This window comes from Chiloscyllium punctatum, chromosome 14 (genome assembly GCF_047496795.1).
Source record: "Chiloscyllium punctatum isolate Juve2018m chromosome 14, sChiPun1.3, whole genome shotgun sequence".
In the NCBI taxonomy this organism is placed as follows: domain Eukaryota; kingdom Metazoa; phylum Chordata; class Chondrichthyes; order Orectolobiformes; family Hemiscylliidae; genus Chiloscyllium; species Chiloscyllium punctatum.
The window spans coordinates 43,977,712-44,001,972 of record NC_092752.1 but is presented as its reverse complement, the minus strand read 5'-3'; the positions used below and the strand labels follow the sequence as shown (position 1 = coordinate 44,001,972).

The window sequence follows — 24,261 nt, the reverse complement described above, 5'->3', positions numbered from 1 at the left end:
CACAGCTGACTATCCATTCAATGTATATTAAATTACGTTACTGTTCTTCATTCATCTCCTATCTCAAAAGCAATAATTTTCTTTACTAATAGTTTGGTCTACCTATATCTGAGAAGGAGACACTCACTTGCACAATCCGTTCTCTGGTTCCTCAAGTCCGAATCTTTCATCGAAGGTTAGTTGTATTTGCATATTTTCATCAGCTGCTATTAATCGCCACAGCAGCACCACATCTCGCGGATAACTCTGAGGAAATCGTGGACTCTGCACAAATCCATCCTCTGATATTGTGATAATTTTTTCATGCTGATGATCATGTACTCCTAATTCAATTAAAAAAAAGCCAATGTAATTGTAATGCAAAACAGAGGGGTCTTAAATCTCAGCCATGACCAATGGATATTACTTACTTCATTTTGTCAGTTATAAATTAGTCTGGTATAACAAACATGCATCTCACAACCGCTATTCAATAAATGATAATAACACAAGAGAACCAGATCTACATTGAAATATTTGTAATCTGGAGTGTATTTAACCATCCTCTATGCTATAATATTTTTACCAGGTATAAAGTTTCTTCTTAGTGATTGGCATGGGGCCTAAACTTTTATCACATACTTGGCAAAAGCAAAAACGTTGAAAAAATAAATAACACGTGCTGTTAGGATTTTCAGAGTTTGCCATCACTGAGAACTAGACACGTTAGAGGTTTCAAATGGAAAAAAAAATAATTCTTCTTCCTGCTGTTTTGAAGATTGACTGTAAACATTAGAAGTAAATATTTTTAATAATAGATTTAATTTTTTGACATACATTACTCAACAAGAACCATTTAAAACTAATTTGTGCATTGTTTAATCTCAAATGCATTCCTGAGGGTTTTTAATCCACCTTTTAAATAACAAGATTTTTTTTTAAATTTAGATTGTTCTTCCTTAAAATCTACATGGAATGTTCTAAAGCCTTTTTGGCACAGTGATTTTTTTGCACTAAAATCACAACTTACATCAGAAAACTGAAGTGTATCACATCGACATCAGGTTCTCAATATTTTATGATTTGCATGATGAATATTTGTTCCACTTAGGGAAAAATGCATTTGCAAATCAGTTTTCTTCCTAATGAGGTAGACAACAGACTACTTAACAGACCATTGCTATACTTTGTCTTCTATGACCAAACATAATCATCTAGCAAGCAACAATTTGATTTCAGATAGTTATCATGGTTTTGTCAAGGGCAGGTTGTGTCTTACAAACCTAATTGAGTTTTTTGACAAGGTGACCAAGCATGTAGATGAGGATAGGGCAGTCAACGTGGTGTACATGGACTTCAGTAAAGCCTTTGATAAGATTCCACATGGTAGGCTGTTGCAGAAAATGCAGATGCATGGGATTGAGGGTGATTTAGCAGTTTGGATTAGAAACTGGATTTCTGAAAGAAGGCAGCGAGTGGTGGCTGATGGAAAATATTTAACCTGGATTCCGGTTACTAGTTGTGTGCCACAAAGATGTTTTGCAACCACTGCGGTTTGTCATTTTTATAAACGACTTAGATGCAGGTGGATGGGTTAGTAAGCTCGCAGATGACAGTAAACTTGGTGGAGTAGTGGACAGTGTGGAAGAATGTTACAGGTTGCAGGGGGACTTGGATAAACTGCAGAATTGGGCTGAGAGGTGGTAAAAGGAGTTCAATGTGAGGTGATTCACTTTGGGAAGAATGACAGGAAGACAGAGTACTGGGTCAATGGAAAGATTCATGGTTGTGCGGATGTGCAGAGGGATCTTGGAGTCCATGTACATAGATCCCTGAAAGTTGCCACCTAGGTGGATAGTGCTGTTAAGAAGGCATACGGTGTGTTAGGTTTCATTGGTAGAGGGATTGAGTTCCGGAGCCACAATGTCATGCTGTGACTATACAAAATGCTAGTGCAGCTGCACTTGGAATATTGCGTACAGTTCTGGTTACCCCATTACAGGAAGGGTGTGGAAGCATCGGAAAATGTGCAGAGGAGATTTACCAGGATGTTGCCTGGTCTGGAGGGAAGCTCTTATGAGGAAAGGTTGAGAGACTTGGGTCTGTTCTCATTGGAAAGATGAAGGCTCAGAGGGGATTTGATAGAGACATACAAGATGATCAGAGGATTAGATAGGGTAGGCAGTGAAAGTCTTTTTCCTAGGATGATGATGTCAGCATGTATGAGGAGGCATAACTACATATTGAGGGGTGATAGATATAAGACAGATGTCAGAGGCAGGTTCTTTACTCAGAGAGTGGTATGGGCATGGAATGCCCTGCCTGCCAATGTAGTTAACCCAGCCACAATAGGGAGATTTAAACAATCCTTGGATTAGCAGATGGATAATAATGGGATAGTGTATGAGGACAGTTAGAACAGTTCACAGGTCAGCGCAACATCGAGGGTCGAAGGGCCTGTTCTGCGCTGTATTGTTCTATATTCTATGAGCGAAGGCTACAATGAGATCAACAGATACACTGCTCTGGCAGAACCCAACCTAACTGTCAGTGAGGTTATTGCTAAGCAAGTGCTATTGATAGCGTATCTTGATGACACTTTCTACCACTTCATTGATGATTAAGAGTAACCTGATCAGATGGTAATTGACTGGGTTGGATTTGCCCTCCTCCAGCAATTTGTTTAATTGTCCATCATTATTAGATGAGACAGGACTGCAGAGCTGAGGTCTGACTTATTGATTTTGAGATTGTCAGTCTCTTGCTGCTTATGTTCTTTTCCAAGAAATTAGTCCCTTTTTTAGCTTCATCAAGTTGATACTCATTTTTAGGGCTCGGTGGTGCTGCTCCTGGCTGCATTCTTAATTGAACTCGGGTTGATCATCTAGATTTATGATAATGATAGATTAAAGGATATACCAGGCCATCAGGTGGCAGACTGTGTTGGAGTATAATTCCATGGATGCTGATGGCCCAGAATGATTCATGCATGCCCAGCGTTGAGTTGCTAAATTTGTTCAAGATCATGAGAGTGCCACCGAACACAATAGTGTTTGTGGCAATGACTGTTAGGTATAATTCTATGAGAATGACTACGACAGGTATGAGTAGTCTGTGAAACAGCTCTCTTGTTTTTTGGCCTACCCACAGAAGTTCTTCAGAAGGTATTTGTAGGGCCAACGGGGCTGAATTTGCCCATTGTTGTTTCCAATGTTTATGTTGTTCGCTTTAAGACTTATTTTGAATGGTCTGAACTAAATGAGTAGCTTGTTCGGCCATTTCAGAGGGCAGTTAGGAGCCAACTATGGTGTTGTCAGTCTCAAGTCAAATGTAGGCCAGGCAGTTAAGGAAAGCAGATTTCCTTTCAGAAACAGCAAATCAAAGATGAGTTAATTGAATCTTTAATGCTGGATGTTTTTATTGAATTAAAATTCCACAGCTACCATGATGGGATTCAAACTCTAGCCCCCAGTACACTATATAGATCTCTGGATGATTAATCCAATGAAAATATCACCACATCATTGCCTCTCCCATGGTTGACAAGATTCTCTGTATTACAAGTTGTCATCACACATTACAAGTACTTTATTGGTTGCTAAATCATATTGGATGTCTTGAAACCAGGAACAGCACCACATAATCCAAACTTTATCCTTTTCATATACCAAATTCTGCAGAAGAGCCCAAAATTCAATCCCTCAATACCACAATCAGCAAGTGCTGCAGCTTGCCACTCTTCTATCCATGAATTTTGATACAGCCATCAAACAGCAGAATAGCTGATTGCACCAAAATTGAAAGGAGTCCCTATTAAAGATTTAACTTGTATACATAATAGCCTCCTATGCTTCACAAATAATGCACTTTAATTTGTCCAATAAAAACATTATTCAAAGATCATCACTCCGGCAGGTGCAATTCTTTCTTGCGATTTTTGGTTTTAAAATTCTCCACAAACAAGAACGACAATAAGATCTTGCCTTGGAATGTTAAGATACATGTATACACAGAGATCAAAAATGAACCATACAACTTTAATATTGAAACGCATTCTCAACTGTAATTAAATATGATTTTAAAAAGGAACACCCATACATACATAATTTGTGGCATTTTCATTCTTAAATTACAAGCAGCTTTCTTACAGAGATGATGTAATCAATCTAAACTCAAAATTACTGTGGTTTAGACAATAACCACATGCAATATGTGCACTTCAACTGTCAGCTGACTAATACCACAGGCAGAATGTTACAAATGGTGCCACTGCTAAAGCTGGCAATGGAATAAAGTGTACTGCAAAGTGAATCCAGCACTTACTTTCACAGTGAGTGCCAGCATTAACAATACTGTAAAGGCAAACATTACAGTGAATCAGTAGCAAAGCTTCTGTTTAGCCCTTGTGGCCATAATGCTGACTGGACCAATGGAAAACTGAAATCTAATTACAGAGAACATCTTATAGGTTCCAAAATCCATGTTTTCTTTCAAGTGACAAATGGAGAGAAAAGACCCCAAAGGTTATCATGGAATCCTTTAGGATTGAGATCAGAGTTCCATGGAATTTTTTTAATATGTGTCATACAAAGTTTTACAGCCACTTCGCTGGACTCATTCCAAATCTTCTACTTGCCCTGTATGGGCAATACCCCACGTCTTGAACAAATCAAAAGCTCCTTCTATTTACTGTTACCATGGAGTTGGAAATTCTACTTTGGCAAAGATTGCTGAATATTCTCCAAGAGTAAAAATACATGACAGAAATGGTTGCTTTGTTGCTATAAGCTACAAGTTGCATCCACATGTTAAATTTTTATTACACATCTATCAATGACATAACAACAAGATGGTTATTTAGTGACATCAGCTCTTAATAAGAATAAAAGTAGTTTTGAATAATAATTTTTTTTTAATTTGGCCAAGTGATATCATTAACCATGTACAGAATATACCATGGGCAGCTCAGAATCTTGCCACCTTAGTTTTTATTAGCATTCAGGACCTTTTCTACCTCATCACCATGATGGTTTTTGAAGTTTGCCCATCTGAGCATTCTTAAGGAAGGTAGCTCATTAGGAAGCCATTTCTGTGAATCCTGACTAATTAAGGAAGGAGTGGAGGTGATGGTGGAAAGGCTGAACAGGCAAAAAGGCCAATGGAAAAGTGTCTAATTGCTGCTGCGCAACAATGTCACCCCATCCTAGGCAAGATAGCTCATACATAAACATATTATGGAGCCATCTTAACATACAATTTTGAAATGTTCTTGACACCTGTCTTCAAAGTTGTTGCAATATGCCCATAAATGTATGCGTTATCTAAAGGTATGTCCTTGGCTCATTGTTTTCTCCATGTCTCATTGTCCTGTGTCTGTCATTTCATTTCCCAATAATCTCCTTAATTTTTAAGGCACTCAGCATTGATATTCTCTTTCCTTGCCTTCCGCTTTTTAATTGAAACCCTCCCTCCATAATGTCTGTTATTGCTAATGTATACCCAAATCAGACACTGGCTGATTCTTCTTAATTCAGCAAATTTGTTGTTTGCTCATTCTCCTCAGCATTTCATCATGTATGTCATTTTCTTCCCAACTGATATTTTCCATTTTCCTCCCAAATCCAAATTTCAAAATGGATTACCGATTTAATCTCCTCTCTCCATAAAATTCAATTCTACCATCCATTGAAAACAATATTCATATCAAATCATTACATGAGCTATTTATGCCTTCTGAGCAAATTCTGATGACTAACTTTTGTTAGTAAATACAACTTTCCTATTGCTATAAATATGAGGTGGTGCACTTAGACTCCACCCATTCTAATGATCTACACACATACTCTCAATGAAGACAAAGATTTCTATTCTTTCCCTCAGAATAACCAGATGTATCTGTACCAATCCTCAATTCTTGGCAATTATACAAAACCAGATGTGGTTATACATACAGCTATCATGCACTAAACTTCTTGTTACCTACAACAATGCTTTGTTGGTAAATACTCTGTGGTGGTGTATCTTTCTACTGCTAATTACTAGATAGGCCCAAGATTAACCAATGAACTGCTTCAAATATACCTACTCAGTACTTCATAGTGATAGAGGAAGCAATACCACAAGATACCAGGACTGGTCATCAGAGAAAATACCACATTGTTCCAACAGTTTGGATGTGATGCCTACAGGAAGGAAAAGAAATCCAGAAGTCCGAGAAGAAATAATTTTCAGCCAATGAGTCTCTTATTTTAGAGTATACTGTTTTAAAGGATTACCATTAGAGAAGAGTAACACCTGTCATGGAAGTAGCAAATAGGACACCAAAATCAAACCTCTTCCGAAGCTGGTAAGAAGTGCTGGGGCAGGATTGTGGGCTAGGAAAGAAAAAAAGCTAACTGAGAAAATATGGAGGCCACAGTGAAGGAAGCTCTGTATGAAGCAAAATTAAGATCCTGGGAGGTAAGCATAGGAATAAGTCTGGGTAGTGGAAATAGCTCTATGATCAAATAGTAATAAGATGAGAATGGATAGGCAAATAATTATAAAAGAGAGTTCTTACCTTTTGCAATAAACATCACTGCAATTATCATTATACTTTATGAGGCACAACTACAATGTACCGTGAAAGGACCAATAAATAAATTTGGACCGGGGCACTGAATCAGGAAGGCCGCAAAATTTACTTCAGCCGTGAAAAAGCAGATTTACGGAAATCTTTTTGAAAAGTCTAGCAGAAGAAGAAAAATTAAAGATTTAAAATGACTAAGTCTCAGTTAAGAAGCCACAATTTTGGCTAGGCAGAGAGCTTTGTTTAAAAATTTGTGGGGCTTTTTTGGTGTATTAGACTTGGAAAGGTAGGAAACATTCAGTTTACAAGTGAAGAAGCTGAAAAAGTGTGTCTTCAATAGGGAGAGAAAACACGAGAGGAAGTGGGTAGTCACTATTCTGATTTAGTATAAAAGGTAGGAAAACCCAGTATACAGTCCAGAGATACAGTATCATACAGAAACAGATTTTAAAAAGCTTGAAAGGTCTAAAGTATTACAGAAGAGACAGAACAATAATTTAAAGTTTTATTTCAGAACTCAATAAAGTATTAATGAAACACAGAGTTAAAAACATTGGCAATATTAGAAACACTACAATACTTCAGTGATAGCGTCTAGCAATCTCTGCAGTAATTCAATTTTAAACTGCATTAATGAATACAATATAAACTTAAAAGCAGATTTAAAGCAATAATGAATTGAGACAAATTTAAAATGCTATGACACTGCGAAGAGTAACCATCCATTACAAAGAATGGTAAATGATATAATACATCAAGCAGACTCAAGATCAGAGAAGAATCATACAGATGTAAGATTGGACATCATGGAGACAACAATTCTTAAGATGCAACACTACTCCAAAGTTAAATACTAAGACTGAAGCTGAGCAAATTAGTACACTATGATATTGAATGGGTCTGAAAATGGATGACGCTATTAACAGACAATATAATGAGTGTACAGATATCTTTAAAGATTTCCTAGAAGTTGATAATTACTTCAATTTAAGAACAACTAAAACTTTTGAATAAGCAAGATGCAAAATAAGAGCTCAGCTTCCACGAGAATCCATAAATAATTACATTGGTGGAAATCTGAGAATATCGAGCTTTCAAATCAGAATTCATTAGTGGGGACATAATTGTTTTTGGACTTCTTGGTAAAGTATTATCAGATTTTGCACAGTTCAAGGAAGATTTATCTTTGGAGAAGGATGCTCAAATTATACTGAACGCAGAAGCCAGAAAGACTGATAGACAGATACCTGGAGAAGACCAATATTATCTCAACAGAGCAATTAATTTTTTTGCAGATAAACTCTGTGGAACATGTGAGAAGCCTACATAGAGAACAAGCCAAATACCTGACAAATTGCCCTGCTCCTTCCCAGTGCAATCATATCCCTCCTATAATGTGGATTGCACACAATACCCTACATTCATCATAAACAGCATTTTATAAAGTTGCCACATAGCCTCCTTACATTTAAACTTTAGACCTTGGCTAATGAAGACGAGTATCCCACATGTCTTCTTAGTCACTTCATCTCCCTGATCATCATTCAGATATACTTGCCGACAAGCAAACATACAGACAAGGAAGTTGATGAACTATGTAATACTGAAAAACATTAAGGATGGTGACGGTGAAGGTTGCCAATTAGGAAATCATCTAGTACAATAGCTCTGGTGGTTCGGCACTGGCAACTGTGGAATTCAGACAATCATTTGATCCTGGCTTGGTATCTTAAAACTAATAGGTTAATCCTGATTGGACAGGAGAGTGGGAAGAGCAATTGGATTAGAAAAACAAAAAAGGCCAAACACTGGTAGACTTTTGCATGATAACTCATGATAACTTAATTGAAATATATGACTGAAACAAATAAAAGAATTTATTTGCAAGAAGTTGCAAATGTTTGCCAAGAATTTGCATTTCTATATACTAGTTAACAATAAATTTAAGCAGGAGAAAGTGAGGACTGCAGATACTGGAGATCAGAGCTTAAAAATGCGTTGCTGGAAAAGCGCAGGAGGTCAGGCAGCATCAAAGGAATAAGAGAATCAACATTTCAGGCATAAGCCCTTCTTCAGGAATGAGGAGGGTGTGCCAAGCAGGCTAAGATAAAAGGTAGGGAGGAGGGAGAGGCGCTGGGAATATGATAGGTGGAAGGAGGTTAAGGTGAGGGTGATAGGCTGGAGAGGGGGTGGGGGCGGAGAGGTCGGGAAGGCGATTCCAGGTCAAGAAGGCGGTGCTGAGTCTGAGGGTTGGGATGAGAAAAGGTGGGAGGAGGGGAAATGAGAAAGCTGAAGAAATCTGCATTCATCCCTTGTGGTTGGAGGGTTCCTAGGTGGAAGATGAGGCACTCTTCCTCCAGGCGTCGTGTTGTCATGGTCTGGCGATGGAGGAGGCCAAGGACCTGCATGTCCTTGGTGGGGTGGGAGGGGGAGTTAAAGTGTTCAGCCACGGGGCGGTTAGGCTGGTTGGTGTGGGTGTCTCAGAGGTGTTCTCTGAAACGTTCCGCAAGTAGGCGGCCTGTCTCCCCAATGTATAGGAGGCCACATCGGGTGCAGCGGATGCAGTAAATGATGTGTGTGGAGGTGCAGATGAATTTGTGACGGATATGGAAGGATCCCTTGGGGCCTTGGAGGGAAGTGAGGGGAGAGGTGTGGGCGCAAGTTTTGCCTTTCTTGCAGTTGCAGGGGAAGGTGCTGGAAGTGGAGGTTGGGTTGGTGGGGGGTGTGGATCTGACGAGGGAGTCGCGGAGGGAGTAGTCTTTCCGGAACGCTAATAGGGGTGGGGAGGGAAATATATCCTCGGTGGTGGGGTCTGTTTGGAGGTGGCGGAAATGACGAAGGATGATACGATGTATCTGGAGGTTGGTGGGGTGGTAGGTGAGGACCAGTGGGGTTCTGCCCCGGGTGGCGATTGGAGGGGCGGGGTTCAAGGGCGGAGGAGCAGGAAGTGGAGGAGATGCGGTGGAGAGCATCGTCAACCACGTCTGAGGGGAAATTGCGGTCTTTGAAGAAGGAGGCCATCTGGGTTGTTTGGTATTGGAATTGGTCCTCCTGGGAGCAGATGCGGCGATGGCGAAGGAGTTGGGAATATGGGATGGCGTTTTTACAGGGGGCAGGGTGGGAGGAGTATTGGAATTGGTCCTCCTGGGAGCAGATGCGGCAAAGCCGAAGGAATTGGGAATATGAGATGGCGTTTTTACAGGGGGCAGGGTGTGAGGAAGGCAAGGTGAATTTGACCCATTTGGCTTAATTTTACCAGTGTAGTAACATCTTGTGTATATTGGTTGGTACTGTGAAATGAGAAATTCTGACCATTTCTAATCAATTATCAAAAGGTTATTATGATGGTGATTGGGACAATGTAGATACTGCTGATAGGGCAAGGGATATTGAGAGACATCTCGTCAAAGCAGTAAGTGATAAACTTTATATTGAACTACCAATTGGTGGGAGTACTGAAGACCAGTGCAGGACAAATTGTGATATATGGACTCATCTGAGACCAAAGGGAAGTTTTAGTTTTGCTATTCTGACTCGCGATTGTGAACCAGCTACCTGTTCAAACTTTTAGACCAGTATATAACAGATTTTTAAAAAGTATTGCTTAAATTGTGATGTCAAAATTTGGATAGCTCGGTTAAAATGGACTTCCAGATGCAATAGTATACTTGCTGCTCAAGGTAAACACTCTTCTTAATATTGTCCATGGAGGCACTATTCTATACACAGCATCATTAACTGCAAACAGAATACAAAAATAACTGACACATATTAACCGCTACTTGCAAAGTTGTGAACTTGAGTAGTTCAACTACTGAATGCATTGGTCTTCTAACGGCATATTAAGAAACGGGATAGTCGCACCAGAAATTTCTATTTCAATTGACGTTGATAGCTCACTTAAAGTATACATTTGCTGCAAACTAAGTGCACTATATTTTCTAATTATCTCCAACTTATCATTTCCTAACATTATCCTGGATTGGCTAGGCTAACAACCCTCAGAAGAAAACAAACAAAAACATGCTTTGACATTTCAACTTCAACCGGAAAGGTCCACAATACTATAGAATATAATCTGAAAATGAATGCCCAAAGGAGGAGATTTTGTGACGGCTAACAACACTTGTTCAAAGATGTTAGGTTTATGTTGGATCTTGATAGAGAAAAATGAGGAGATCTCAGGACCTGGAACCAGGGTCACTCTAGGCCCTTTGACCCATCCCCTCAGTATGACACGGCTGACCTCCTAGCTCAGCTGCATCTTCCTGCATTTTTTCTATGTCCCTAATTGTTTTCATTTACAAAATCCTATTGATCAATCTAGTACACCCGGGAATGTGTAACAAGCATCAAAGCTGTTTTGAAATGAGAACTTGGGAAACATGGTATTCCATTGTGTGTAGCAAGATCACACTCTGGTGTGACAAAGATACCCCAGATCATCTTAACACGGCATTTGGAGTATTGCATGGCATTGACTTCTTTATTTAAGGAAGAATGCTGAAAGCAGTTCAGAGAAGAGACGCAAGACTAGTGTGTAGAAAGGATAGTTTGTGCACATTAGCTGTTCAGCCACAGTTGTCATTTGCCTTTGGCTTCACTTGCCTGGTCAGAAATATGCCCCCTTCAAGTTTAGAGGGGAACAAACTTTGAGAAAGTGTCAAGTGTCTGAGTGAAGTCACACCTTGTATAGAAGCACCCTTCCTCTCTATGATTCTCATCTTCAGTTCACAAGGAAAGACTGGAAGAAGCCAGAAACGTTCTCCTGGGAGTGGAGAAGATTGGGGGTGGATTGAATCGAGGTGTTCAGAATCGTTGGGGGGGGGGGGGGGGGTGATCATTCAATTGACTCAGTGAGGGAGGGAATCTTCCCAATGGCAGTAGGGTGTGCCCAGTAGGGCACATGGGATTGAGGAGAATAAGATAAGGAACCAGAGGTGGGGGAGCAGGGGAGAGAGAGAGAGACGGATTGAGGGGAATGGGGTAAAGAACGTGACAATATTTGAAAGACATCTGGATGGGTATATAAATAGGAAGGGTTTAGATGGAGATGGCCCAATTGCTGGCAATTTAAATTGGATCAGTTTAGGATATCTGGTTGGCATGGATGAATTGGACCGAAGGGTCTGTTTCCGTACTATATAACTCTACGACACTACGACTATAATGTCCAAGGTAAAAAAAACCAGAAATGAGCAGAATTTAGAGTGTGACAAAATATTTAAATGTACTAAACAAAGCACAAACTATAACTGGGGAGATGACTGCAGGGGACACCTGCACTGCCTTCCTGCTCTTTCTCTGCCTTTTGGTCACCCATTCCCTTTCTCCCTCAGTAATCCTAATCTGCGGTGTGACCAATTCACTAAACATGCTATCCTGGACTCCTCAGCGTTGCATATGCTCCAGAGTGAGTCCATCCACAACTCCAGAGCCATCATAAGGTCTAACAGGAGCTGCAGCTGGACACACGTCCTGTATGTGAAGGAGTCAGGGACATCAGTTGTGTCCCTGAGCTCCCACACTGAGCAACAGGAGCATAACATGGGTCTGGGATCTCCTGCCATTTTTAATCATAAACTAAACTTAGATGAATGAAAAAGGAAATAAAAACGTTTTTACCAATCACATGATAAAAAATATAGAAAATCCTTACCTTAACAACACATCACAGAGTCCCTTTTCCTTTGGCTAGAGGAGGATGGGTGGGAGACACGTGTAGTGTCTCGGGTTCTGTTGCTGCCCAAATATATCAGTTCACTCACCTTCCCAGAGCACAATTCCACCACTCCCACTCAGCTCCTCACTCACACCACTCCCGCTGCTACTGAAAATGAAGCCACTAATACTCGAGGTAAGTCCTTTTAAGAAGGAAATTGGTGACGGACACAGAGGGCAGGGATTGCTCCGCCATCAACAAAATGGCAGCAGTGTCACAAAAGTATCCCTGTTTGGGGCTTTAACTATTTAAATTTCCTACTTGAAGTAATCTGTGTGGGGCAGAGACTGTGTATATTTAAGGCCGAAATAGATTCTTGATCAGAAGGGGAATCAAGGATTACGGCGAAAATGCAGGCAGGTTGATGAAGGAAATGTTGTGTCAGCCATGATGCTATTGAATGGTGGGGCAGGCTCAAAAGGACTGAATGGCCTACTCCTATGGTCTTATCTGCTTCCCATGGAAAAATTTCCCAATTCCGGGAATGAGGTGGGGACTATACCTTATGAAGCTCCATAATATTTTCCCCAGCCCCAAACCTGCCACTGCATATCTGGAAAAATCAACCCATGATTACACATAGAAATAAACATGTGCAGGGTGTAATGGAGGTGATGGAGTTCTCAGCAATTGGCTGTCAACTAAATAGGAGCTTGGTGTCATGTCCTCTCAGAAAAGCCTGATAAATTAACTGCTGAACATACCACTGTACAATTAAAGACGGTGGGAGTAGAAATCCCACCACCACCTAGAGGCATAGACCAATAGGAGGGTGGTGATTGTCTACTGCTGGCAGCACCAGTAGAAGCAGTTATAGGCACCGTTCATGCATCCAGCAGAGGCCCAGGTGACTGAGGATGAAACCGTCCATCATGGGGTAGGGATCAAAGGAAAGTTGGGCTGGCTCTCAGCAGCCCTCCCCCCTACCTCCCGTTCAGTGGCAGGGCCCGCAACTGGACATTTTCAACAAGATGTACTCCTGTGAAAGAATTTGCATGTTGGGCATCTGTGGTGACTGTCTCACACACACTGATTATTGAATATTAATTTGTGCCAATGCAGGAACGCTATCCACAAGCCTCAGCACCAAGGTGGAAACGAGACAGAGGTGGAAAGGGGGCAGGTTCCCCTCCCAGCATCATGTCACTTGATTAAATATCAGTCACCTCAGGGAGAGGGCACTAAATTCAGCCGATGATGTGCACTACTGAATTATTTAAATTGTACCATAAACTGAATTTATATAGCAGCGTTATTAAAACAAAGCACTTTCAAAAAACAGACATGAGCCCTATAGGAGAAACTAGGCTGGTTGGCAAAAGTTTGGTCAAAGAGGTAGGCCTTAATTGCCATCTTAAGGAAGGAAAGTGAAGTAAAGAGGTAGTGAGGTTTGGGAGGGACTTCTAGAGGAGCAACAACACTAAGAGCAGCCACTGTTACTATAGCCACATACGTCAAGGGGATTAATTCAAAGCTCCAGTTCAAAGGAAGGGACACATACAGCATAAGATAAAAAGACAGAAGATCAGATTCCTTGACATGACAGGACAACAATGCCTCATAAAGCCCCAGTTTTCAAGGTAGGTAATAATAGATATCTACAATTGCCTGCAACAAGACTTTGTTCTAAAACAGCCAGTTGGGCATGAATAACCAATGGCCATCAAATCCACCACAGCCTGAATTCCTTTGCCCCAAGCTCCTTACTTCTAGTGACAGCTTAATGATTTCACAATCTGCTCCTCATAAATGCATGTCCCAGGTCACAGTGCCTTGTTGTTAAGTAGTTTGCTGATAGCCACTTTGTCAAAGATGAGGTCAGTGAAACACAGAGGGTTGTTGTTTGCATTTCAATGGTTGAGTTCCTACAAGTACAGCAAGTCACTGAATGTATGCCGATGGCAATTAATATGCTAACGTGAAGTCTTCATCAATCACAATGGATTTCACTCCTCTGTGTTCAAACAGTTTGCAACCATCAGAAGGTGATCATGTACGTCTGTGCTTGATAGCTTTGAAACAGAGATGAAACATTCACCTTGTGACAGAAAAATGGCCCACAGGTTTAATTTCCTCCATAGAATGCCAGTGAGTGGCTCCTTGACTACCCTCTGATGGTCTGCTTGAAGATCCTTGTGGGGAACCTTCCCAGAAACAGAAAGGAGGTTGTTTAACAAGAGCAGCATGAGGACAGTGCAGTGAATGAGTAAGCCATGGGGTTGGCAAGGAGTATTTCAGACTCTTAGCAGATGTAGAAAGGGAAGGTAGAACAGTGCAAATCAGCATCAATGTGGCTATGATATTCTGGTCTGAATACCAGAAAAGCCTGCAATGACCTCATCTTTACCTTACTGGTTTGTGTTAAACTATCTAACAGCAACACTGGAGACCTGCTTGTGTCCTCGCCACAAACAAAACTCATTCCTACAGTCAACAAGCCAACATTCACAACTTTTCTTCCTCATTAGAATTATAGGGATATACAAACCCTTCTGTCTAACTCATCCATGCCAAATAGATATCTTAAATAAATCTATTCCCATTTGCCAGTATTTAGCCCATATCTCACTAAACCCTTCTTATTCAAGTACCTGTCTAGATGCCTTTTAAATGTTGTAATTGTACCAGCCTTCATTACGTCCTCGGTCAGCTCATTCCATATACGCATCTCCCTTTGAATGAAAATGTTGCCCCTAAGGTCCCTTTTAAATCCTTCCCCTCTCATCTTAAGTCCTGTAGTTCTGGACTCCTCCATGCAGGGAAAAAACTTTGTTTATTTATCCTATTCATGCCCCTCATGATTTTATAAATCTCTATAACATTACCCCTCAGTTTCCGACCTTCGAGGGAAGATAGCCCTGGTCTATTCAGCATCTCCCTATAGTTTGAACACTCCAACTCTGGCCATATCCTTGTAAATCCTTTCTGAAGCCTTTCAAATTTCACAACATCCTTCCTATAGCAGAGAAACCAGAATTGCATGCAGTATTCCAATAGTGGCCTAACCACTAGCCGCAACATGACCTTCCAACTCCTATGCTCAATGCACTGACCAATAAAGGCAAGCGTACTAAGTGCCTTCTCCACTATCTTGTCCACCTGTGACTCCACTTTCAATCATATCAATCACGTGCAGGCCACTGGCCAGAGAGAATGGAGAATTCAACCATGTAGAGGCCCAAGTGAATGAGAAATCCAAATAAATTCTTTCATTAGTTGAAATGAACAACATCCTACCATCGACATAGACATCAGTTTAATGCGAATAGCATTGCAGAACAATTATGTCACTCATTCACTTCCTAATGCTTCCACATAGTTCAGCCCTTGGAGCTGCCAAGGAGCCAGAAGGCAGCTGTTTTTTCCCCTGTTCTAACATGCTCATACTTGTGATGGACAGTTTACAACACAAAAGGCAGCCAATTTAAATCACCTCCTTATACAGTAAAACTCAAACATCTTCCAATGTGACCTCAATGATTTATAACCAGACCCCTTCAATAACCAGTACCAGGCTTCGTGAATAACCGATACTAAGCACCAAATTTATAGCTTAAACAAAGTAATTAACAATTTATCAATACTGCTGTAGCTTTAGCAAAGCAAATGTAAACAACAAGATAATGTAATTAGTATCTATGATTTAAAAGCAGTCTTCTTTGATTTGAATCTCCACTCACACAAAGACAGACAGATAAACAAACACAGTCAATGGATAAATCAACAGAAAAGAAAGATATTATTGGTCGGTTTACTTATGCAGACTCATGATCCGTGATCTCACACACAAATGGGATTGCAACTTGCTTGGTTTCTGAAGATACCAATGCATGCAATTAGCTTCCAGACTAGGAGGAGTATTCACTTCATGCTTATAACCAATCCCATTCTCCAAACTTTCAATGAGTTGATAATGAGGGAATAACCAGGGAGCAATCAAACTTCCACACTTTGGCTTTCACAGCCACAACCTTTCTGACTTAAACACATCTCAAACCAGTTCAATCTTAGTTTGTCTCTCGAGGCTCCAGTTAACATTTAACATCTGCCATGTATGTGGGCATAATGCATCATCGGAACTGAAACATCAACAGAACTGCAACCAATTCCAGGCCTGGCCTCACAAGCAAATACAGAGGAACCTCGATTATTTGGCATTTGATTATCCGAATATCAGATTATCCGTCAAGATCACAAGGTCCCAATGCTTTGTTAAACTATGTTATCCGGAATTTGATTAACCGAATGAAATACTCCCTACCCGCATCCTTCAGATAATCCAGGTTCGTCTGTATTAGTTTTTCTGAATTTTTTAAAGAAAAGAAGCTTTTGCTCACAGTGCAAAGGTCACTTTCAACTCTCAGCTCACAGTTCATAACTCCAAACTAAAACTGATAAAAATATAAAAATAAAATAATGAAGGCCTCAACAATATCCCCTCGATAATGTAGCATAAGACAGTTGCACAAAACTTCCCCACCTACATCATGCTGAAACACATTTGATCATCAGGGCAGGAGATATTGGGTCTGTCATAAGTCTTTGGAGGTGAGCAAAGGAATAAGCAGTGTTTTGTTGTATTTCATTAAATCAATGACTGCAAAAGGCAAGGCCAACATGAATCTAGTTGCTTACCACATCTGATTTTTCATAGAGGTGACCACTCTTTCTATGACGTAGGTAAAAACAATGACTGCAGATGCTGAAAACCAAATACTGGATTAGTGGTGCTGGAAGAGCACAGCAGTTCAGGCAGCATCCAACGAGCAGCGAAATCGACGTTTCGGGCAAAAGCCCTTCATCAGGAATCTTTCTATGATGGTCGTCATCAGAGTAAACATCGGGACATAGATGACTGAAACAGGATGAGGCTGTTCAATTCCTTGAGCCTGCTTCGCCTTCAATATCATCATGGCTGATCATTCAGCCCAATATCCTAAACCTGCCCTCCCCATATCCCTTTAGCCACATGAGTCATATCTACCTCCTCCTTGAAAACACAATGTTTTGGCCTGAACCACCTTCTGTATTCGTGAATTTTACAGACTGCACACTCCCTGGATGAAGAAATTTCTCTTCAAGTCAGTCATAAAAGCTTTATCTTTTATTCTTAAACAATAACCCCTGGTATTGGACTCTCCCACCATCAGGAACATCATCCCAACATCTAATTTGTAAAATTCTGTTAAAATTTTATAGGCTTCCATGAGATCCCTCTTATTCTTCTAAACACCCGTGATACAATCCTAATGGATTCAATCTCTCGTCATATGTCAAATGCCTGAGACATCGTGGCGTATATGGTAAAGATGAACTCCTTCACTCGCTCCAAGGGTACACATTGTTTCTGGAAATGTTGACTGATGACAGAAGCACACATAGGTTACATATGTTCACTTTCAAGAACAACATCTGGGGCTTTGCATCCAGCTGAGTGATCTGCATCCCTCAACAGAGTTTTTTCAATGTCATCCTTCTCCAATTTATTCAGGGCAACTATTGCTGCAGATCCCTCTGTTCTTCTCTGACTCACTGGACTTGTGCATTGCAATGACAGAAAGTGGAGCTGTTGAGTGTGACAGGTACAATGAGGAGGTGGAAGACTGATAACTTGTGGTAGGTGATAGTGAGAGGTGGGTTCAAGATAGCACTGAGGGTGAATGAGAATTTTGGCTGTTCTAATGGATACTTAAGCACAAGCCTGGAAAGAAACAAATGTTCAGAATTGCTAGGTGCATTGTTCTGAGGTGTCTGTGCAGGAGAATGTTACGAATGGCACCAGACAACTAGAAGTGACACATCATCCACCTTTCCTGACTTAGCAAGGCCAATAAACAGCTCCTGCCATTATATCCAGGTTCTGAGCACCACATTCCTGCTGCTTGTTTCCGTTGCTTCCCACTATGTGTTTGATTGCTGGCTTCTTCCTCTCAAACCAAGAAAACAGCAAATCCCTTCTCGCCCTCACTGGTTCAAGCATAACCTCTGGATGGGATAGGAGGAGCAGCCTGCCTGAATCTTCTTTGGATTTTCTTGCCTGCACTAGCTTTCATGACCACGGTTTGCAGCAGCTGTTCTGAGCTCTGCCAGTTTTCAGAGATCTTTCATTCCCAGAGCTGTTGGACTATGAACATATTCACACTCTGTGATTGGTAAAGAAACCTGGAATGTTGCTGCTGAGTTCAAGTGCCAGGACAAAGCTGCTGATCAACCAAATGGAAATGTGACCCACGAACAACCACCAGAATCGTGTTGCTCCATAACTTCAATCTTTAGTCCGACATTTCAGTCAACGTGCAGGAGTGGAGAGGGGGGGTAATGAGATGGAGCTAAGTATTAATCAGTATACAAATGAAACACTGCTTACAGATGATGTCACTGAGAAACAGTAGTCAGATGAAAAATTAAGAATGTTTAGGCATCATTGCTGAAGGCATACTTCCCAAATAGCTTATTCTGAAGCTCTATATTTATCTTTTTTTTTGTTGAATAATTGAGACACTACCCAGCCCAGCAAACTTGGCAACCGCCCTTTCTCTTCCTGCTAAATTGAGAACAGTGACACTTTGCCTTCCTTTTCTGTGAGAATGAGTATTAAACTTAAATTGGCCATTCCTAATGAAGGGCTTTTGTCTGAAATATCGATTTTCCTGCTCCTCGGATGCTGCCGGACCTGCTGTGCTTTTCCAGCACCACTCTAATCTTGACTGTGATCTCCTGCATCTGCAGTCCTCACTTTCGCCCATTATATTTAAATGCCAGTCAGTTGAAATTGACTAGGTCAGAAGTCACGCGACAGCAGGTTACAGTCCAACAGTAGTCATGATTTGGAGATGCCGGTGTTGGACTGGGGTGTACAAAGTTAAAAATCACACAACACCGGGTTATAGTTCAACAGGTTTAATTGGAAGCACTAGCTTTCGGAGCACCGCTCCTGCATCACAACCACCTGATGAGGGAGCAGCGCTCCGAAAGCTAGTGTTTGTAATTAAACCTTTTGGACTATAACCTGGTGTTGTGTGATTTTTAACACAGTCCAACAGATTCATTTAAAATCACAAGGTTTCAGAGCACTGCTTCTTCATCAGATGGCGTTCACCTGGCAAAGAAGCAGTGCACTGAAAGCTTGTGATTTTAAATAGACCTGTTGGACTATAACCTGATGTTGTGTGACTTCTGATTTTTTCCACCCCAGTCCAACACCAGCACTTCCACATCATGGAAATTGAGTAGATTTAACAAATCATGACACAGCAGGAAGTTATTCTGTAGTCTGCTTAAAAATAGTAGTCTGTCTCTTTGTATCAGTTTACTTCCCTCATCTTCCGTATCAACGCTGGCTAACATAATTTTTTAAGTTTGGTTTCGCAAAACAGTGCTGACAAGGTTCCTAGTCAGCGATGAACCCACCCCCAAATAGAGGTGAAATCAGACAGCGAGCAACAGAACTCTGCAGCTAAATTTGCTGTTAAAAAGAAAAGGAAACTAAAGTGCAAAGAGTCTTCAGTATATTGTAATAAATTCTAACTTCTGCTACATCACAATGAAATATTAATTAAATGTCCATGAAAACTCTGTGGGGACTAAGTTTAACATTGCTGTATCTAAAAGGGACACAGCAATAATCATTTAACACTGACAAAATCCTTGTGTTGAGGGCTTCAGGTCAACGCTATATTGGTATCGCAATGAAACTCCTGCACTAAATTCAGACACAGACTTCTAAATTTGTTTGCTCTCATCTTAGCATGTGATCTAACTGGCATCTTGAGATGCCTAATCAGCAGTCCTTAACAAGACTGTTAGTGACAACTCAAAAAGTGGCCTGAATACTTCCCAAAACTTTCCAAATTACAGTCAGAAAGTCATGGATTCCCTCTGTCATTCCCATCCAAAAAGACATCCCTCCCTCCAGAATCGACATCTGAACATTGGAAAGGGCAAAATCCTAGCAGCCTAGAGACATGGGTTGAGCTGGGCATTTAAATGGATCCTGCAGTTCACATGATTTGGTCTGATAAGGCCCCTTAGTACTCTTCAATTCAGGGCACCATTGCTGTTTATTGCTGGAACTGGGCTTAGCTGGCAGTCATGATTTCTAGTGCCCAGGAACAGGGTCAACAAACCTGCTTCTAGTTTTCTTGAAGCAGGGTGTAGATGCTGGGTCAACCAAGATAGCTTGAACTAAGAGCAATAGATTCTTCTTCAATAAGAGTGTCAATGGATATGAAACAAAGGAGAGTAAATGAAGTAGAGGTATAAATCAGCCCGAGTCTGTTAAATACTGACAGAGAGGACTGAAAACTGTTTTTATGTTTCTTAAGTTGAACTCAACCAAAGTATGGGGTTAAGTATTACCTTTTAAATTCTCTCCTTGTCGAAACACCACATGAGGAAACACAACATTCTCTACTTGCCACCACTGCAATGTACCCCAGATTGGAAAATGAAACATATAACAATTATAACAAGTCAACTCCCATGATACTACATTTTAATAATCTGACAGTAAGGTTTGCATAATAAAAATTTACTAGCACAGATGATTGTCCACACAGCAGCCATTTTCAGATGCTGCATGATCTCCAATATGCAGAATGGATGCACAAGTTCATTATGCCTCACCCTCCATACTGGTTTTTGCAGAAACATCAGCTTCCAGTGACTGAGACTAACAGAGGCAGAAGGTCTATGGCGTAGTTTAAGAGGCAGAATGCTTGTTTGAAGTCCCTTCTGCAAAACTGGACACTAATACATTCTGTAAACAAAACTGGCCACAACTGAAGTCAGGACAAAACATGCCTATTAATAGGCAGCTTTTAAAGGAATCACTTCAAGCTGCAGTCAAAGTCAATGGTTTCTAAAAATATACATATTCCTCCAACTCAGACGTGAACCATGAGGAGTAGAAATGTTCCTCAAGGTCTCATATTTTAAACAGACGAATAGTTGCTGGTCTGTATTCCATCCTCCCACCTAATCATGAACTTAACCCATCCTGAACCATCACTGGCATTAATCAATGTTTCCAAACAACACTACATAGCCCATCTCAGTTACTGTTATTCTCCCAACATGACAGACAGTACTTCCTCCCACCCCATCTCCTGTCTTTCTGAGCCAATTACCCTCTCTCTTGACACAGACAGAGAACACCTTCAGGCTCTAGTGCCACATAATCCCACAACACTGTGAAATAGTTCCTTGTGACAAAGCATTGTATAATTAACCCTTTACCCTACACACCCTCCCCCACAAAGTTCTTTCATGGTACCTTTTTGCAGTTAATATTGAATCATGGACATTTAACATCTTTACTACCATCTTTGCTGGATATGTGAATAAAGATTTTTTTATTTCCCTTAACACAACATAGTTGTTTTCACACTTAAGATCATCACTCTTTAATTGAAACAAAGTTTTCATCAACCAACTGCTCACTCCTCCATCAATGTGTCTTTTCATTGTGGAAAAATTAATATAATAATGAATTACCAAACCATTGTTTTAGTAACAATTTGAAAAGTCATGCAAAGAATTGCAGATGGAATAGAGTATGATCATAGACTGTTAAGGAGTCTGATGGCTTGTGGAATGAAACTTGCACAGTCTGGTCATGAGAGATCCAATGTTCTGGTATTTTCTGCCAGATGGCAGACGGGAGAAGAGTTTGAGTCGGGGTGTGCGGGGTCTTCCACAATGCTCTTAGCCTTGCGGATGCAGCATGTGGAATAAATGTCTGTAATGGAGGGGAGAGAGACCCCGATGATCCTCTCAACTGTCCTCACTATCCGTTGTAGGGTCTTACAATCTGAAACGGTGCAATTCCCAATCCAAGCAGTGATGAGCTGCTCAGGGTACTCTCAATGAACCCTCTGTAGAATGTGGGGAGGATGGATGGTAGGACATGAGCTTTCCTCAACCTGCAGAGAAAATAAAGATGCTGTTGGGCTTTCTTGGCTAAGGAGCTGCTGTTGAATTGTTTTGAATATCAGATATTGGCATGAAACAAATTGGACTTATACATATACATTTTCCTGGATAGCTTTTAATCGATTATTACATTTTATTACCTACTACTTCCCCTAAGTAGAAAATCTCTTGGTCCTCAGTATCATGTACCTCTTTGACAGTTGCTGACTGAGGTGATTTGTTCAGAAACTTTCTCACTCTAGATTGAAACCTTCAATTCCTGCTTTTACAACCCACCTGAAACTAGTCTACCTTATGGCACATTCAGCGCCAATGCGTGGCATTCAGCATTGCTGGCTGGACAATGTTGGTGTCAGTGTGGAGCTTTTTGCCAGGATGCAGGCAAGAAGCAGTGGCGAGAGTGATGTTCTTTTCCCTTTGTGGCTACAGTTTTCCTGGCCCTTTAGTAGCCCTTAGATTAACTGAATTTGAGTCAGTGGGCTGGAATAAAAGATCTTATCCAATTATTTGGGACAAGAAGTCTGTTCTGCCTATGATGTTCAGCCTGACTGATAAGCTGCCCTTTTAGTGATTGAATAAGCTTCTTGTTTAGGCTGTAAAGATTCTGATAAGGCTTCTTTTGGCATTCCCACTACAAAATGATACTCTTTGATGCCCTATTTCAAGATTCAATTATCTGCAAAATAGCATAACTTCTTCATAGGAGAATCATCTTGCTCTTGGTTGCGATAATTAGAATTTGTACTTAATGAAATTTGCATATATTTAGAATTTGCATCAAATGGAATTTCATTTTCAGCTGAAATAGAGGTTGAAGGCCTTAATTACATCCTGGTATTAGATTAGATTAGATTACTTACAGTGTGGAAACAGGCCCTTCGGCCCAACAAGTCCACACCGACCCGCCGAAGCGCAACCCACCCAGACCCATTGCCCTACATTTACCCTTGCACCTAACACTACGGGCAATTTAGTGTGGCCAATTCACCTGACATGCAGTATGTTGCAGTTTCTTCAACTGTGCCACAGATGTCCCAACTGAAGGAAAGCAGTAGTAGGGAAATGGTGTTGGGGAAATTTGTGGGCGGCACGGTGGCACAGTGGTTAGCACTGCTGCCTCACAGCGCCTGAGACCCGGGTTCAATTCCCACCTCAGGCGACTGACTGTGTGGAGATTGCACGTCCTCCCCGTGTCTGCGTGGGTTTCCTCCCACAGTCCAAAGATGTGCAGGCCAGGTGAATTGGCCATGCTAAATTGCCCATAGTGTTAGGTAAGGGGTAGATGTAGGGGTATGGGTGGGTTACGCTTCGGCGGGGCGGTGTGGACTTGTTGGGCCGAAGGGCCTGTTTCCACACTGTAAGTAATCTAATCTAATTAAATGTTAACAAATTCCCAGGTCCCAAAAATTTACCCCCCAGAGTATTTAAGGAAGTGTCTCTGGAAGTAGGGGTGTATTGGTCCTCTTTCAAGATTCTACAAACGGTTCCTATGGGTGGCACAGTAATTAATGTTTAAAAGTTGAATACAAATAGTTAAAAATCACACAACACCAGGTGGTAGTCCAACAGGTTTATCTGGAAGCACTAGCTTTCGGAGCGCTGCTCCTTGATCAGGTGGTTCATCACAATCACCTGATGAAGGAGCGTCGCTCCGAAAGCTGGTGCTTCCAATTAAATCTGTTGGACTATAACCTGGTGTTGTGGGATTTTTAACTTTGTACACCCCAGTCCAACACCGGCATCTCCAAATCAAGAGTAAAAATAGGGATTTACAGACCAAGTAGCTTAACAGTGTTAGTGGCTAAAATACTATAACCCATTATAAAAGATGTAATAGCTGAGCACTTGGAAAACAGTGACAGGATCGGACAGAGTTAGCACGGATTTATGGAAGAGAAGTCATGCTTGATAAATACACTGGGATTTTGTAAGGATAAAGGGGAACTGGTGGTTGCTTACTTGAACTTTCAGAAGGCAATCAGTAAGGTCTCACAAGAGATTAGCAGGTAAACGTAAATGCATGGAGAAAGACTAACTAACAGTGGCTAGCACTGCTGCC

The 24,261-nt window shown here is 40.9% G+C and overlaps 1 protein-coding gene across 1 annotated transcript in view; it reads right to left on the bottom strand.

The window, feature by feature from the left end:
• pdgfc (platelet derived growth factor c) overlaps positions 1–24,261 on the bottom strand; it is a 403,197-nt gene that overhangs the window by 255,700 nt on the left and 123,236 nt on the right. Inside the window, exon 2 of the mRNA XM_072584280.1 lies at positions 128–323. Within this exon, the coding sequence (XP_072440381.1) occupies positions 128–323 (196 nt within the window). The remainder of the gene's footprint in view (positions 1–127; positions 324–24,261) is intronic.